The 19,252-nt window shown below is 40.6% G+C and overlaps 1 protein-coding gene across 1 annotated transcript in view; it reads right to left on the bottom strand.

Moving 5' to 3' along the window:
- Window positions 1–18,825, bottom strand: part of GATB (glutamyl-tRNA amidotransferase subunit B) — a 41,027-nt gene extending 22,202 nt beyond the window's left edge. The window contains exons 1-4 of the mRNA XM_030948333.1: window positions 18,659–18,825; window positions 16,596–16,746; window positions 3,985–4,098; window positions 734–932 (exon numbers count right to left, since the gene is read on the bottom strand). Of these exons, the coding sequence (XP_030804193.1) occupies window positions 734–932; window positions 3,985–4,098; window positions 16,596–16,746; window positions 18,659–18,825 (631 nt within the window). The remainder of the gene's footprint in view (window positions 1–733; window positions 933–3,984; window positions 4,099–16,595; window positions 16,747–18,658) is intronic.
- Between the last annotated feature and the right edge of the window lie 427 nt (window positions 18,826–19,252).

Raw genomic sequence — 19,252 nt, 5'->3', positions numbered from 1 at the left:
ACAGCCCCCACCCTTTGATGACATGCAGATCAGAAGGACCCATTCCTCTAGAAGGACGATAATTTAAAGCCAATTGCGTTCCAGATGCAAGTTTATTTATCTTAAACTAATTGTGGAGCAGGCAGAACTGTAAACAGATGTAGTCTAGATTTTAGCTTCAGGACCTAGCTTTCAAGGAACCTGAGCAGCCACAGCCCTCAGCTCCAATGGACACCAGAGTACTTAGTCCCAGTTAGGCCAGGCCAGCCAGGTTGCTGCCCATTTACAATTTCCAAGTTAAAAGAGAAAATCTACATTTCTTCAAAGCTAATAATTAAGAGAAATGTCTGACTCATGCACCAACAGATTCCAACAGCTGCTCTTTCTATACACACACTTGATTCACTATATCTGTAATATTAAACTTTTTTTACAACAGATATAGGGCAGAGCTTAAATAGCTGAGTGGCTCTATGTGATTGACACAGTTTTGAGCAAACTGGAGCCAAGAGATTTCTAACTTGCTACTGCCAATTGCCATCAACCAACAGCAAATGGGAAAGGTTTACTGGCCATTAAAAAAATCAAGTACTCATCTGTTTCCAATGTAACAGTCATTTTCATGAATTATTTTTTCAAGGAGAGAGCCACAAAGCTGTTTTTATTTTTTGCCTGTTTCCTGTCATCTATTTACCTTTGAAGACTCATCTTAACCCAAAAGGAGGAGAAAAATAGGAAAGTAATCCCAGCCTACCAGCCCTATTCAAGTCCACAAGGGTTTGGCTCCTTGTATCATCATGGAGACTTTTTCCACTGTCTTGCTCCAACTGAATTTGTTTAATCCTCACAGTTTTGGTCACCATCTGGCTCATCTTGTTGTCTATGCAGAGACTGTATGACAGACTTCCATTCACTGCAATAGGAACTCTTTGCTGAGTGATTTGATAGCCAGCCTGTCAACAAAATTAGTTTTATACGCAACTGAAACATTCACTTTTCAGAAAGCAGACCAAGTGCAAATATAATTGACTAAGAACAAAACTGAAAATGCAACATCTTTCAGAGTGACCTATATAAGAGGAGAGAATAAATGCACATGTAAATTCAAAAGTAACTTTGCTTAAATGGAAAGGAAGCAAGCTAGAAGATGAGTCTAGAATTCAACATAACAGTAAGAAGCTGGAAGTCTGGAAAAAATACGAGGACTCTTCAATAACAGACAAATATACGACACCATACTAATGCTGAAATAATCAACAATCAAATGCACAATCTCTTGCCAAGGATGACAAACTTCTCTGATACTGCCCTGGGGCAGGAAATGGACTGGAAGAGATTGTTCCATGCCTGTGGTCCCACAATCATGTTATATGTTGTTTGAAGCCAGTTACTGTACTTCCATCCCCAAGCTGGGGCTATCACTCATCCTCCCAACAGGCTGCATATCCCTCTCTGTCTGCTCCAAACTGTACTCATTAGAGGGAAGGAGAGGGAAGGGGTGGAGGTGTGGAAATCAAGAAAATGAGAAAGCTCTATTTCATTAATATAGCAATTTAAAAGATAAGACACTGCCACCCCACACAAGGCACACGGCTGAAAAATGCCACCTCATGCCTGGGACTCCACTCAAAGGGAGAACTGCTGGCCAAAACAGTGGCAAGGTATTGGAATAACTACAATGATGTAAAAACAGAGAAGTGAGTCAATGACAGCTGAGATGTCCCTTTGCTTCCTCCTTCCTCACCTGCCTATGGCACTGGACGTGAAAATGAAAAAAAAAGTCTGCCAGACACAAATTATTTGGCAGGAGTATTTGCATATTTTGCAGGGACAACAAGCTCACTCCAAAATGTAGAGATGGTGAATTCCAGGGCATTGGAATGGAGAACAGTGGTCTGGCCCTGTCAACACCCCAATTTATATATGCAGTGAAGTGCATGACCTACTAGAAATAATCACTGTAAGAAAAAGAAATAACTGACTCTCTGCAGCCTACGCTAATCACAGGTTCTTCTCATCTCCTAGAATTTCCCATTAAAATAATTTTTTTTACAGCCTGAAATATTGAGTGACAATAAATAATATGAATCCCATTTCCCATCCAAAGCCCTGTTTTCAGGACTGACAATAATCCCATTGTCAAATGACCCTAAGAGCTGGATTTATCTGTTCTATTCAGCTCATTAGCCTAAAATCTGCATCTTATTACAAGGTTCCTGACTAGACTGTTCACTATGAAATGTAGGTCGGGCAGTTTATTGTCAGTGCTTAAACTGCAGAAGTCAGTCAGTTAAAAGCTAGAATTACATGTTTCCAACTAATAAAACATGTCAGCATCTCCCTGACCAAATCTCCATGCTTATGTAACCAGAGGATCCTGTAATTCATGTCTGCAGAGTCCCACAGTTTCTTCCACCTCAACTGTTCTCTTGGACACATGGACATGGATTCTTTCCCAGGACAACATTCATCCATAAATCTGCTACCAGCAGACTGATAGCAGCAGACATCACAAGAATATGAGAGTGATTTCAGTTTAACAGAGTAAGCACTAAAAGTAAATTGCAAACAATTTGTCTGTCATGTTTTTGATGTTCCTTCATGATGTGTAAAGGAATTTCAAAAGTCATATTTATTTCCTGCTATTTCACCTTTTTCCCCTTCAGGTCTTGAAGTGAGCTTTAAGATAGTTCTACATGTTTAAAAAAAGTATTGGCAATTCAAACTGCTAAGTTTGCTTTTCACATTCCCAGCAGGCCACTGTACAGCTCCCAATAAAAGGGCCTCTTAATGGCTTACAAATATTTGCAAAGTTATCCCCAGAAACCAAATCAAAATTATAGCAACTTCACAGAAGAGCCACAAGTTCACAACCCAGAAAAAAATAAAACAGAAATCCTTTCTGAGATCCAGGTCTCCACTGGACAACTATAATATAATTCTCTTTCTAAGGTGGGAAGCAATTGTATTTGAAAATGTTTCGTGCAACTTCAAAATATTTTCAATACCTGAACAAGAGTGGGAAAGAAAGTAATTTGGTTAATAATACAGCATCTCTACAGATTCATCTGGGATCTGAGAGGTCTCCCACTCTGCTTCCCCGGATGTCTGAGACTCCTCACCTAAAGAGGGGATAAGCTAACATGCCTGATCTTTCTCAAATAAAATAAACCCACATATTTTTATTTTCATGCCATCAGATCTTCACCCCAAAACCAAAGAAACTAAAAATACCTTCCTCTCTTTGACAGATTAGTGTTAAACTGAACATTCAGTACCAATAAGCTCACACAAAAATGAGTAAAAAATTAGAAAGATTTAATGTCTTTAGAGAGAAAAAAAGGCCCAAACACTGCTGCATCCTGTTCCATGGACAGAAATCAGGCTCTTAAACTATTTCAGTATTTCTACATCCATATCAAATGCCGCAAAATACATCTGACTTCCAGTGGCGCCTTCTACACATTTGAAATCTACCAACAAACCACACTGCAAAGACTCGATTCCTCAGTTGTTTTGGCTTTTACATTTATTGGAACCACGACTGGGAAAGTTCTGAAGGGAAATTAAATATTTTTAGGTCCCTAAGCAGACACAAAAAAGACCCTACTGTGTTTATTCCACTGGAGCCTGTGTTAGTTATACATTCACTTTAAATGAAGGACTTTTATCAGATTGCTTTTACCCTAACAGACAATTAGTACAAAACACCAGGAATGGACAACTTAAGGGACAAAGCAGCTCCAGCTCCCAATCCAATTACATTAGGCTACTGGAATTGTGCAGCTAAGCAAGGAATCAGCAATCAGAGCAATCATATTCAATCAGTGAGCACAAGGGTACAGCTGCCTGTTCCATCAGGGCACAGTGCAGCATCCTGCTGGGGTGAGCAGAGCACTGAGTGAAAACAGAAGCAGCATCTCTGCACTCCTCCCCTACTGCCATCCGTACTGCAGACCCGTCCTTCCCAGAGCCCAGGAGGGACCAGCCACACTGCATACTTACAGGCAGATCTGCATAGAAGTAGTGTTTTCTGTCAAACAAGGACTTCTTGTTTATGCTGCAGTTGAGAGCCAGGCCTGTCATCACTGCTGCTTCTACACATCTCCTGTTGAGAACCTAAGGAAACATGACACATGGTTTTGCTCAGATACTCAGTATGTTACAAATGTGTCTCCCACACACTGCCGTATAAGGAGCATATATTCAATTTCACTTGCCTTCAGTCATCATTAGATCTCTTTCTTTGTGTGGGTAGCTCTTATTCATCATTAAAGTTGCGGCAGCTATAAATCTGCAAGGCTTTACCATGAAAATACAAGCTATTCAGTCACTTTGTCATACCACATATGGAGGTGTGCACTGCTCTGGCTCGCTACTTTTGCAAACATTCAGTGCTTTTGAATCTTTTGAGGGTACAGGAGACAAACCACAGACCATGATAACTGACTTGTAACCAGCTGTCAGCTCAAACTGGGAATTTGAAACACAGGATTTGCATTAAGGGCTGCAGTGCTGTTACAGTAGAACATTTCGGAACACCTGTAACCACAGAACCACAGTGAATTTATGAGTATCTATATATAACATAGCTGCTAATGCTTTGCTTAACCAGGATGAAATGATGCACACTTACATCTTCAAAAAAACTGCAAAAACTACTGACAAATGATGTTTTTTTCAGATGTGCTCTCATTAATTTAACAGTTCGTTTAACTAACATCAAATGGATGGAACTGAAAAGGAAAAAAGACTGAATTTGTCTTACTACAATTCTGACATGCTCACACTTACAGCATTTTGAAACAGGAACAGAACTTTATCCATCTTGTTCTGCACTGTACAGCTGCCAAGAAGTCTATTTCCAGCAGGACCATTAAAGGAGCACATTATGTAAAAGAATGTACATGACTTCATCCGCATTGACCAGAACATAAAAGGCTTAAATAATGTTTTCTTCCATGTTTCTGACAGTATTTACTTTTTATACTCTCCAGCCTGATTTCTGAAAACATATTAAGCAGCTGTACATTTCCCATCATCCCACATCTTCATCCAGAAAACGAATCTCTTTATTTTATTAATTTAGTTTTTTAAAAATCAAAATACTAAGAGAGGATATGGGCAACTCTTCATGTAACAAAAACTTTAAAACTGCTTATACAGAAAAGAAATTAAATATTTAAGACATTTAACAAGGGAACTTTCAGATCTTTAGTGTAGCTATATATGGCTAACTAGAACACATCATCTGTTCAGGCATATTTTACTTATTAAAAAATTTAAGAGATACATAAAGCAAATTCCAGACAAGAAAAAAGGAAGAACAATCTCCCTTTGAAATATCAATCCACAGCAAAATGAATGCAATTAGTCCTGACTCTAATCTAAAGAAAATTGATAACTACAAAATATGAATTTATTTTAGCAGCATAACTGCAGTTCATTATATAGTAGATGCTCCTATTTTCAATAATTAATGCTTCCAGACAGTACAGACACTTTTTTTTTACTGTTTAAGGAATTCTGTAACAGTGGTAGTCAAACTGTTCAATGTTTAAAATATCTTTATATTTCTAAATACACAGGCAAATTTCCTCTTACTAAACCCTTATGGCACAATCCTGTTCAGCTTTACAAATTAGTGAGGACCTTACCAGCCAGTCCTATAATAAAACTGGCCACCAGAAACCCATTAAGACTCCATAAGGACTGGTAGACTCAAAACACCACAGCTTCAAAGCAGTGAGCCAGTATCTTGCTACAATTCCTGACGGTGCAGGGGTTGTGACTGACTGCAATCAGTGAACAAGACAAAACCCAACTCCCAAATCACAATCACTGAAAGCTTCATAGCACTTCATTGCTCATCAATTTTTACTTCAAACAGGAGAGTGTGTACCTTACTCATTGCCCTAAGGGATAACACTGTTTTGAGGTGAAAAAATAATCCCCATTTATACACTAGTTAAACCAGAGAGATCTTTTGCTCTACTGCTGATGAAATATTTTGGTGGCTCTGGGGAAAAAGCAGCATAAAAACATGAAGTACTGATTATTTTTTATGTAATATTACCAAGAATTTAGATGGCTCTGATGTGTATGTGTCCCCAGTGTACTGGATCATAGTAGCCAAATCACTGTGTATGCTCCATTACTCACTCAACTTCCCGTGCTATTCTATTCCTTCACCCATCTCTGGTGAGAGAAGGCCTTGCAAAGCAGATCTTTCCTGCTATGGCACACTGAGATGGCTAACCATGCCAATCTGCTTCCTCTGCCCCATGTGCCTTTAAGAAAACACAAGCCAAACCCAACCAGATGACCCTCTTCTTCTTCAAAAATCAAAACTTACCTAATACTGCTTCATGTCTGAAGTGACTTTTACTACCCACTGCCATGACCAAGGCTGTAAGCACAAAGCACTACTACCTTTCCTTCAAACAAGCCTTGCTTTTCAAATAATCTGCAGTGATAAACATCAATTCAGTACATGAAACTTCCCATACTAATGACCTAGAGTAAGCCCTCCAGCTTGTTTATGCAGTAAGCTGTTATTAAGTTGACAGCTTTGACTAGCACCAAAGATTTAAATTACTGGCTTGAACTGACAAGCTGCCTGTCTGCTATGTTAGCAAACTGCTGGCCTTGCAAGCAAGCTGTGTAGTTCCTGCAGTAGCTATGGACAAAACACAATAGTCTATAAAGACTTCTCCAATATATTCTTCTAAATGGGAAACATCCCTCCTAGTATTTGAAAAAAATCCTACAGAGCTATTACAAAAGGAAATGTAAATTTTTATATTGCAAACTCGTGAAAAACCTAAACAATGGCATCACAACACCAGCACCATTTCCCTTGTAGCTCTGGTCTCCTGCTACAGCACCATGGTAACTGAGCACTAAAGGAATGAAAGAACAGTCCAACCAAGATCTGTTTCTGCTACTTGTCTATTCTTTACATCTAGACCACAAGTGGAAAGTCTCCTTTTAAGAATTTATCTTTATTTGCAAGTTCAGTTTAGTCAAGACCTTGGTTTTAAAGACAATACTCAATAGCTATTCAAAACTATACACAATATCTTCGATGGCACAAATTCCCACCAAAAGCAATTTTCTAACAGCTTTTTCTTTAACAACAGGTTTAGTCCTTATATTAATATATTAAAGAAAGTTGGCACCCTTTTACATAAAGATATATATTTCTATATTTAGTAAATTACCATGTTTAGATTTTAAAGAGGGTAGGTATGCAGCTTCTTGTTTTGCTAATGAGTATTGGATAGGATAATTGGGGGAAAAAGAAAAAATATCTTAATAACTCTCCTGGAAAAAGCTTATTTTTGCTACCTCTTACAAAAAACCAATAATGTCTGAAATAACATTTGCACCCAGGAAGCCTATCTTAGAGAAGAAAATATTCCTTGTACTAAAAATGGTAAAATCAAAATAATTCCCCAGAAATTTGTGAAGTTTTTTATTCTAGGTTACACATTTTAATAAAGTAGATTTAATATTCACTGGCTATCTTAAGACCTTCAGTCCTACTTACAATCATGAAAAAAATCAGCATTAATCAGATTAACTATAGGACTGTTTATCTAAGAAATATTTAATTTTAGCTCCTTTTCATTCAAAATACTATGTGAAAGAAGGAAGTAGTACAGTGTACTCAGCCAGCTCTCTGTAGACCAGCACCAATCTTTAGAAACCTCAACAGATATATCTAATCACATTCTCAAGTACTCCTATTTCATCTCGCTCTGATTTTTATTTGCTTCTACTAATGGATATACCCAGTCTTACTATTCTAGCTGTGTTAAAAGTACCAAATTGCTGCAATATATGGTTCTTTGAAGTGCAATCATGAGTTAAACTTCAAAACAGAATACCCTTATATGTACTTAGTCCCAATGTAATTGAGGCTGTTCAGTCTGACACTGTAGATGAGTACTTACTGCTCTGCAGCATTCTGCCTTGTCATCCTCCCACACACAGAGAAGGGACCAACTGGAGCTATGCATGTACAGAATGGAGATACAATAAACCAAGAGCTGACCATTTCCCAAATTTATTTCTGGGAAGCAGCCTATCCAGATCATATCTTTGATCCCATCAGCAGCATCTAAAACAAATAAAACTCTACCCTGCAGGACCAGCTCCAAGCAGGAGAATCCACAGAGAAGACAGGACAATGCAATGGTGATACAGTTGTTCATGAAACTCATAACCAAAAGCTGTGCTTATGTGGTGTTCCCATAAAGAAGCCTGGGACCTCTCTAACATCCACGCTCTCCTTGCTGACATTAGTCTTCTGTATCTGCCACATGGCGTTTTTTCACCTGTCATAAGGATGCTCCCTCTCTAATGCCAGCTGGAATTTAAGTCACTGCTAATGCTATCTGATCCAGAGCACATTTCATGCAGGAAGATCCAGTGATAACATCTCACTGCTGCTGGAGGTAGGAGACATCGCCCAGTGCAATGGCTATAACTTAAGTTACAGGCTATGATCAAATCCAAAGGCAACAAGATGTTTAAGGAGAACCATCTCAGACCTCAGACCTTTCTGCCTACACTGAGTTCCAGAAAAAAAAGGCTTTTGGATGTGAATATAGTCTGCCTTCTTCAACACAACATAGATTGTTTAATTTCTTAAATTAAGACACAGAGCATTTAGGACAAAACAGTCTGTAAACCAACTCCTACCCTGTTTCTCCTTGCAGATGTTCCTTTGCTCGTAGGCTTAGTGAGAGCCAGCTCTGTGGTTTTCTGAGTTGTAACAAATTCTGACCTTTGATCCCCATTTACTGTCATTTTCTATTATTTCCAAGTCTTGGCTATCTGCCCTCTGCTCCTTGCAATTTTTGTGTGTCTGAGAGCCCACACCAAACACACACTAAACTCTCAGCCCTTTGCTCTGACTCCCTCATTCCTTTTTTCCCCAACAGCTATCTCTCAAAACATGCTTATTTGTTCTCAGCCATCTCTCCCTGCAGGCTGACCCAGATCCCTTAAGTGAGCACAATATACAAATTAGGAGTAAACCAGAAGTGGTCTTTTACACACAGATAAAAGATTATACTAATTTGGGAAAACAATAGACGACATAATGCAACAAGTCTTGCAAAGAACTATTAAGAAATTGAGAGAAATTTTAAGAGAGCAAACAGAAATTATTTGCTTTTAACAAACTTGTTCTGCAATAGTAGAACCAACAGAGACTAATTTCCCTTAAATAATATCCCTAATTTGTTTTACCTAAGCAGTGACCCCAAAACTCTCTCTCCTGTGACACCCCCATCTTCTCATTTCATCAAACATCCAAAAATGAGTATAAAGTGTCACAAGTACCTGAAGAGCAGCAGCCCAAAAAAAGCTGAGATCAGTGAGGAGACTAAATAGATAACTTCTTCATATGCTTGCTAATATAGTCGTAACAACCCTCTACAGGGGTTTTCGGAGTAAAAACCTTCTAAAATTTTTTGGAGTAAAATTTGGCTGAACTTGGCAGTAAAATTGCAAAACAAGCATTTCTTGAAAAATAGAAAACAATATCCTTCTGGCAAAATCTGCATATGTAACTAATAGAAATCACTTGCAGAAGTTTACATAATGCTCTTAAAATCAAACATAGTCATATTTAAGGTGGCAAGGTGACTGATAATCAGAGAGAACACAAAGAAATTAATTTTACCCCAGGAATTGATTACAGCCTAACTGCGCCAAGATAAGTTTCCAACAAAATACAAAAACCTGACAGTTACGCAACATCACTCACCAGACAGCTAACCATAAGATAACAAAGACCCAGTCTACAATTATCTGTCATTACTGTCAGACAATGCTTCCCTAAACACATTTTAATGAAAAACTCTTCAATGAGACAATTGCTAAGAAGAATGAAGTAGCAAGAGGTCAGTTTGCAAAGTTAAAATGTGAAGAAATTGGTAGAACCATGAAACTTTTGCTTAAGAGAGCACTGCTAACATACAACATACCACTTTGGATTTCCTCAGATGGAGTCACCTGGAAACAGACTGTGTACATACTGAAAGGAAATGAAATCAAATAAAAAAATTAAGGACGCCAGAACACCTATAGTGACTGATAACAGAGGTAATAAAATTTGCAACAATAAATCCCCTCTCAGGTCCAACTTAAAGTAATTCCCACCCACTGAGAAAAGCTACTGTAAAAAGCTTATGTGCATTTCAGCAGCAATTTCCAAATGAATTCAGAAAGGGGCACACTGATACATCATGCAGTGGTTGTGCTGCTCACAAGTGCCCAAGATGGCAGAATAACTGCAGTAATAGGACTGTGTGAAAGAAAGGAAACAAGATACTGCCAACTCCTGCTCCCCCACTTAGAAGTAGAAAAAAACCTATGAAAAACAAAAGGTAAAGAGATTAAAAAGAAACTACAGAAAAGGAGGTAAGAGAAAACACACAGGCAACATCACTGATGCACTGAAGGATCTACTGAAATAGGTGATAACAAGATGTATCAACTCAATGCTATTCTAACAGGCAAGTTTGCATCAGCCACAGGGACCTGTTAAGGATGAACAGTAAAGCCAACAAGAACAAACAGAGAGTTCAACACTTACTGAGGTGCTAAGGAGACAGCCCAACCTGAATTGTTAGCTTGGACAAAAAGATTAAAACACCCAGAATGAGGGTCAGAAATACAAATATATGAGACATAGCAAAAAGTGAGAGAAAATGTTACAAGAGACTCTTCAAAGCTTGAGTGGAGCAACAAATGTCATAAAATACTTCAATACACAAGAGCAGAGAGTCTCCAGAAAAAAATGCCCAAAGTAGGATATAAAGTTGAGCTAAGCAGCTGCAGTAGTGGAGGAAATACAACATTTCTCAGACTCCAGTGAAGGAGTCTGGTACCAGAGGTAACCCTGGGGCCGTGAATGATCCTATGGAACACAAAGAAATAGAAGGAGAAACAACCTGCACCATAACCCAGTCCTGAGTCATCTGAGGCCAGCATCTAATCATCTTTCAAAGGCTTCTTCTGACCAGTACAACAGCTTTGAACTGATTAATAGCTTGAAATTTGGTAGGCAGGCTTTAATTCAGCATGAACTTGGACATTCAAGGGTCTATGAACCACAAAAGCATCCTCAGAGAGCAATGGTTTAAAAGCCTAACTCACTCCTCTAGTCTTTTTCTAAATTACTTGGGATTCTCTTTATAGAAGCTTTCTGGACTGCAAGCCCAGCAAGCCGGGACTGTGTGAGCAAGAAAAGACTCCCAAGCACTGACCATACAATGCATGTTACAAACCCAAATATTAACAGGAAAGGAAGGACTGCAACAGAAAGGTACCATCAAATTCTATTAAAGTCCTCATTTTTCTCCTAAGTACAATTACTACAGTTTTAATGAAATAAGTAATGAAGAGTTTAAATGAACCTAGACATAGGTAAATGGCTTAAAACAAGCATGAACTCACTTTTTCCATCAGGAATTGCCACTAATTTATTTTTAGAGGAGAGCTCATGGATACAAAAACCTAGCCATCATATAGTTTCAAAGAAAATAAGATGTATGTAATGGAAGCTAAAAAAACATCCATACAAAGATAAGAAGATTGTTAATTCCCCATGAAAAGTGCATACAATTAAAACTGTAGTTATCAAAAGTCAAGCTAAGAAGCAGGCTCTTTTTCAAAACAAAGTAGTAGAAGAGGGGAGTAAATTCACATTGCACGCCAGCAGGAATGTCAAAACAAAACTGAAAGCACAAGTTGGTAAAGCAGCTGTTGCAATCATCAGATTTAACAGGCACAGGATACAAAAAAAAAAATCTAGTTTCAAGCTGTAAAGTATAAACTCTGGTCTCAAATGCTGTTTCTGTTCCAGTATGAATAGCTGACCGACAGATCCACCAAAATCTTACACAAACCTCTCACAGCCTTTGAAAGCAAATGCATCAGATAAATCCTGTATACTCTGATGAATTCTAGATGTTATTTAAGTCTGGTAATCCATCACCCAAAACATCTGGGAAAACACTGGGTACCTGCCACTGCCAAGAACAGATGGAAGCACCCTCTATAACCCCAAACTGGGTATTAGCCCTGTCACATGCCGGGGCAGCCCCTCAGCAGCCCAGCACTGCAAGGCAACAGCCAGATCCAGGTGCTCCCAGAGACTCTGCAGTGCTGTGCTGGCAGCTGCTGGCTTCGGACGAGCCTGGGCTTGGAGCTGAGGGTGCCAGAGCTGCAATGCCAGAAGGAACAAGGGCTGAGAGCTGCTCTAGCACTGCTCTCTTCCATGAAAAGGAGTGATCTGCTTGCCCCAAGTGTTTCTGAAAAGTCTGTCGTAAAAATAAAAAGATAAAACAGATGCTGTTCACGCTAAGAGGAGCATGAGAAGACATAAAAAAATTCAAAATATTTAGGACTGTAGGGCTAATATTAATTCAAATCTTATTAATTTAAACTTTGGATATGTAAATCCTAGATTATTTCTTTATATACTTACCTACAAAGGATTGCCTACAATAGGATCATGGCTTCACTTCAGTCATGCCAGAGACAAATCCAAAATGTGTGACAAAGACTAAGCACTGACAAAAAGGTTTCAGCCTTTAGCTGCTAGATCTACTATCTTATTTCTGGGGCTGAGCTATAATTAACTTTTAGTCAGCCACCTCCATCATGAAAGTAGATAATCATGGATTCTTTTTCTGTGAGCCCAGTTTTAGCTTTAAAAACCTTTCTAAAGCCTCTCAGAATTTTCAAAGCCTAAACCAGATTGGGAGGGCAACCACCTTTATGGATCCTCAGAAGAATTTAGTCCAGTTTGCAGGTGTAATGCACTATCTTCTACCATGTATAGAATGGGTCTTCTGAAGATACCAAGCCAAGATCATTGCCAAGTCCACTCCCAAAGTAAAAACCCCAGGCTTTTGCAAATTTCATGAAATGAAATGAAATTAAATGTATGGAGTCAAATGTAGTCCCAAACTGTCAGTGGACCAGGAATTGTCTGGGTGGTGGCACTAAAAGAGCTGTGGTCATCTGTTCAATGTCCAAGTGCAGACCAGTGACAAGTGGTGCTAGGTGGCCTCAGCTGGGACCAGAGCTGTTCAATGTCTGTCAGTGACAGGGACAATGGATCAGGTGCATTCTCAGCAAGTTCACTGATGACAACAAGCTGTGTGGTGTGGCCAACATGCTGCAGGGTAGGGGTGCCATCCAGAGAGATCTGGGCAGGCTTGAGAAGTGGGCCTGTGCAAACCTCATGAAGTTCAACACGGTCAAGTGCAAAGTCCTGCACCTGGATCAGGCAATTGGTGCACCAAGCACCAATACAGGCTGGGCACCCACGGAGGACTTGGGGGTGCTGGTTGAGGAAATGCTCAGCATGAACCAGCAAAGCACACTTGTAGTCCAGAAAGCAAACCATGTTCTGGGCTACATCCAAAGCAGTGTGGGCAGCAGGGCAAGGGAGAGGATTCTGCCCCTCTACTCCATTCTTGTGAGTTCCCACCTGGAGTGCTGCATCCTGCTCTGGGATCCCCAACAGAAGAGGGACAGGCACCTACTGGAGAGGGTCTGAGGAGGGCCATGAAGATGACCAGAGGGCTAGAACACCCCTCCTATGAAAACAGGCTGAGAGAGTTGGGGTTGTTCAGCATTGAGAAAACTCCACAGAGACCTTACGGCACTTTCAAGTACCTAAAAAGGGCCTACAAGAGAGCCAGAAGGACATTTTACAAGGGCTTGGGATGACAGGACACGGTTTTAAATTGACACAGGGCAGGTTTAGATTAGATGTTACACAGACATTCCTTACTGTGGTGTTGAGGCACAGGCACAGGCTGCCCAGAGAAGCTGTGGCTGCCCCATCTCTGTGGGTGGATGGAGCTCTGAGCAGCCTGGTCTAGTGGAAGGAGTCCCTGCCCATGGCAGGGGGGCTGGAACCAGATGAGCTGTAAGGTCCCTGGCACTCAAACCATCCCATGATTCTATGATTCTATAATAATTTTTTTCTGTCTCATGCCAAATAGGAGGGCACCTGCAAAGCTTCTCTTGCCTGTAGCTGTCACTCAGAGGCACTTTATGAGAACAACACAGTGAAATGGCCATGTCACTTCCACTATGATGACCCTCCCAAGGCATAGTTACAGCAGAAGGATAAAATAAGCTTTATTAACCTTACAGGAGGCAAATATAAAAAGGAAAGCGGGAGGAGGGCTTAACACATTCTTCTAGTTTCACCTCTCCTGTGTAGAGCACAGCAAAAGCTCACACCAACACTTACTGTGACCCAGAAATGCACAGCAACCCGAAAAGCTCCCTTCAGCACCATCACTTCTGGTCCCACTGTGAAGGAGCAAATGCTAGGACAGCTCTCTATTATTACAGCCATCTCGTTGTCACACAGTAAATTTAAATCCTTTTGACACTGAAAACTATCCCTATAGTTCTCAGGTTAAAACAACAGCCATTCTATTCTAGACTCAGTACAACTACTGTATAAAGACTTTGCTGCTACTGTTTTTTTCATTTCTCAACAAAATGGAGTCCAAATGAAAGGCCAGATATCTATCTTCTAAGTAGTCTTACTAGTCAATAATCTAACATTTATTAAAATGGCTTTTGTTGGTTTGATTTTATTCTACAAATACTCTGAATTTTCAAAAATGACCTTCCATCTTTCAAAATTTACCAAAATTCAATTCTGCTTCAGATACTATTGCCACATAAAAAATTTACACAGAGAAAACAAGCCCATCTGATTCCAGAACAAATGCTGGACTCAGCAGCAGCAGGTACAATGGGAAAATAGAGCTATGACTCCTGACTGGATTTTCCATCACATTCTAACATGCAGGAACGTGTATACTGTAACATCCACTTTCAACTCTGTTTTCACCAGTACTACAGTAAGAAAAAATCTTTCTTCTCTTTGTATAGATAAAATCATCTAATAGAACCTAATATAGCATCACTACTTTAAAATTAACCTAACCTTTCTGGATTTTTTCTTCCCAGGTGCAGTTATTTTCTTTACCAAAGACCACACGTACTGGGGTCTTCTTACAAAGTCAAGGGTCATACTAAGCCTCATTTTAAAGCCTCATTAATAAAGAGAAAAGACACACACACATACATTGAACCCTCAATAAACAGTAACATAGAGAAAAATTAACCTCCTCATAAATATTCATTTTTGTTCACTCAAGAACAGCTTTTCTACTTGACTGAAAATAAGCATTAGACAATCTAAGAGAATTTCTGTGCATTAACAGAAGGTTAAATAAAAGGTCTAAAACCAGAATATTGAACTCTTTTGGATTTTCTGACTAACCAAGCTCTGCCCCCAAATGAAAGGAACTAATTTTCTGTCTTTAAGTCTAGCTTGACTCTTCTAAAACCAAATTCTTGCATAAGATTCCCATTATCTCCATACAGTCAGATCTGAAACTCAGCTCTGAATTCCCACTGCAACCAGAGCAAAGTCCCAATTTTATCAGCATCTAAACTTCGCTTCCTTAGTTTCCAATACCTTTGCAAATACAGAAATAAAAATAAAATAATAACAACAACATCATTTCTCCTTTTAAGGATCGTGACACATATCAAGACCCTAGAAATCCAGCCACAAATTAGTTCTCAATTTTAGATTATCTGAGGCTGTCTTATGGTGATGAAAAACTTCAACTAGATTTAAAAATACATTTCTATAACTGGAATTCAAATCTGCACTTTAATGAATATAGTCAATGAAACATTTCTGCTTTAAATAATTAGACCCCGTCTTAGTCTCTGCAGAGTTGTTGCATGTGGCAATGCTAAGTCTATTAAATATTTATTTTCACTGTATTGTAAGAGCTTATGTTATAATTTTTTAACTTTTATTTTTAAATTAAACTTGTTAGATACTCAGAGAATTCCACAGCAGTACTGTCATAGCCATCACAGTTATAATTAAGCTGTGAATTCAAACACTTATTAAGTTTTCACTAATAAACCTTATTGCTATGTGCTAGCTAGTTATTCTGACCTATTAATCCCCAATGTCTCACACACATTACTTTTTTTTAAATAATTACTTTGCTCTGGAAATAGGAATGGTTGACACTTTGCTAAATTGGAGACTTTCTACTCAGGAAGCAAAGAAACTCCTCAGTGAGACATTCCAAATGGCAAATGACAGCTACATAAACAAACATATGGCAAAACAACATCAAATGGCCACTCAGAAATCTAAGATGTTCTTCTCTCACTGGGCTTTAGGCATCTCTCATATTTAAGGAATTTCCTGTGTGGCATACTAAGCAAACACACCCACTATGGCCTCAAAGAAATACCACAACCCATTCACTATGTTGAAGAGACACTCCTGATTTTTCTCCTTTGAGGGGATATAAAGTATCTGAGGCAATAACTAGGCAGTGAGAAAATTGAAAAGAAACAATTCTAGGCATCTCGTGTTATGAAACAAACAGAAATTAGAAAAGTAAGGAAAAGTAGTCATATATATGACTTTAGTCAAATTCTGGGAAGAATAAAATATTCGAAGCAAAGACAAAGTTGTCTGACATTAATCCTGACATAAATGAAATTGCAGCTTAACTTACTGGTAAAGTTCCTGGTAAAGAGGCATCAAAGAAAGACACCAAGGAGTTGGGAGGTGCTGCAAACTGGACTTGGGAACCAGAGAAGAGTTTTGAGTTGGAACTGATCTGTGCATGAATTTCCAAACCCACAACTGGTACCCACGGAGCAAGGCTGAAAAGGAAAGAGAAAGGAGAAACAATTTAAATACAGACGATGTTAAAAACCGTGGAAATTTAGAAACAGAAGAATCAGGAACGCTTAATTTATGGAAAAAATTAAACTGTAATTGTATAAAAATTGTAAACAATGTTTCAAATACATCTACACTGTAATAGGAAAAGCTGTGCTGTGATACTGGAGAACAGAGGCTACGGGGAATATATGGCAGTGTTCATTATATGTAAAAAAGAATGTCATAAAAAATGTAATGGTTTAAAACTTTTAACTTTTCCTTACACGAGAAATCTCAGAGAAATTAATGAGGCACACTTGCATGCTGGATGAACCCTAATTTGGTGCCTTGTGAAAATCCCCAAATCATCATAAATATGAATTACTTCTCAGGTAGTTTGATAAATCTCCAACAGACAGGTGGCATAATAAATTATGTATTCTCTGTCAGATAGACACTTGCATGCTGGGAAAGGTGGCTCTCCAGAGCAGCGTTAGTAGAATATTAGCATAAACATTAGTAATCTGGTAATAGAGAAATCATCATTTCAACTAGAGAGCTACTGTTCTCTGAATGTATTCTGCAGAATAAAGCTTCTCCATATCATCTAAAAAGTAATTGCAATTCTCACATCCATAACCTTTATATGGACAAGAGAAAAAGGTCACCTTTACAGTATGAATTGCTTGACAGTTTCTGTAAGTAATTATCTGGCCTTGTACAAATGAAGTGGCACAAATAATATTTCACTGATGAAATCACATTTCTGTGGCAGAACACTTCAGCAGTATGAGTACCCAGATAGCTATAGGAGACAAGCAAGCTATGGAAAAACATCAAACAAATATATCAAGTACAGTGTTCCTTCCAGAGGTGAACATTCTACACTGCCAAGATTTTAGCTCTCCATCTGCCCTCCAACAGCTGAGGACATCCCTACAAACACCAAACTAGTGATGCAGATGCCACTTCTATTGATGCTTTAGGAAGAAGAACATTATCATGAAAGATTAAGGTTCAGATGTTTAAAGGAGCTAATACATTTTCTTTCATTGAAATAGTATTATTCTTCAGTATTTTCAGCTGATCATACAAATGCTGCAAGGTTTGAGAAATAATGCGGGCTTTCTTTTACATTTTGGAGGCAAATTTATTCCATTCTTTCCTGTATTCTTCAGAAACGCCTTTCTGTCATATCATGGCATTAAAAATTACACCAGGTTTTGCCTAATCAGCGTGTTGGCTTACACTCAGAGATAAAGGTACGTGCACCAGTCAGTCCTTCAATCCTACTAACAGCACTGGTGAGGCACCTGCAGCTTCTTGCCGTGTTTGTTCACGGATTATGTTTATCTGTGTCTCTAAAGAATCAGCAGCACACTCCTGCCGCAGTCTGCACAACTTTCTGGAAGCGATCAGCTGTGCACACCCTCGTGGGACACCAGAGAACAGGAGAACTTGTTCAGGCCGTGACTTTCAGCTGCAGCAGAAACAAACTGCTCTGCTTCGGGCACACCGCCCGTATATCCCAATACTCCTCTGGAAGAGAAAGCCTCTTTTGGGCTGGAATAACCCTGGAAACCGCGCTCTGGAAAGCCGGAGCAGCGCTCGCGGTGGCTTCCCGGCACACGGGAGCGCTCGGGCTGCCCGAGCTGCGGCTCTCATGGCAGCCCGGCGTGCCGGAGGGTCACGGCCCCGCCCGCGGCAATCGCCGACCGACCGCGCTTCGGGGAATGCGGGACAAACGTGCGCTGCCCGCACCAATGCCTCACATCGCTCACACGCCCGAATTTACACCGGGCCCCGCCGCTGTCACCGCCGCTGCCGTGCCCGAGCCCGGAGCCCCGGACCGGGCTCCAGGGCACAACCAGCTCCATCAGCCCCTCTCCCCGCGCCGTCCCGGCAGCGTACCCGCTGTTCCCCGCCGGCACCGCCCCGCCTCTCGCGTTACAGGCGACAGCCCTCTGCCCGCGGGGGAAAGGGCCGGGCCCGGGCCCCGGCTGCCCCGCGCCGCGCTGCCGCGCCCGGCGCCAGACCCCGCCGCACCCCCGCGCCGCCACGGCCACCAGGGCCGCCATTGCCCGGCTAGCCGCCGTCCGGCCTCCGCAGCGCCCCCTGGGAAACGCAGTCCGAGATGGCTGCGCGCAGCGCGGGCTGTGCGGGCGGACTACAACTCCCGTCAGGCCGCTGGCCTCGCGCCGGCCCCGCCGGTCCGCTGCTTATCCTGGGAGTACCGGAGCGAGCTGTGGGATCGCTGCTTGGCCGCTGTTTAAAACGCGTTAGGGGGCTCAGATCCTCAAAGTGCTTTGTATGTGGTTTTCTTCTGGGCTCGCGCTTTTACAAAACCAGCTGCCGTTGTATCGGCGGCCGTGTGCAGGCCGTGGGCATCGAATGCTGCAGTGCCACGCGGTGAGCTCTGCAGCTTCACTTCTGTCAGTAGGGCTGCAAGGTTCAGTCTCAGATGGGCCTGGGGGTGCTCTGTGGGCGTAAAGAGCCTTGTCCAGG

This window comes from Camarhynchus parvulus, chromosome 4 (genome assembly GCF_901933205.1).
Source record: "Camarhynchus parvulus chromosome 4, STF_HiC, whole genome shotgun sequence".
Taxonomy (NCBI): domain Eukaryota; kingdom Metazoa; phylum Chordata; class Aves; order Passeriformes; family Thraupidae; genus Camarhynchus; species Camarhynchus parvulus.
This window is presented reverse-complemented; position numbering and strand designations above follow the sequence as displayed.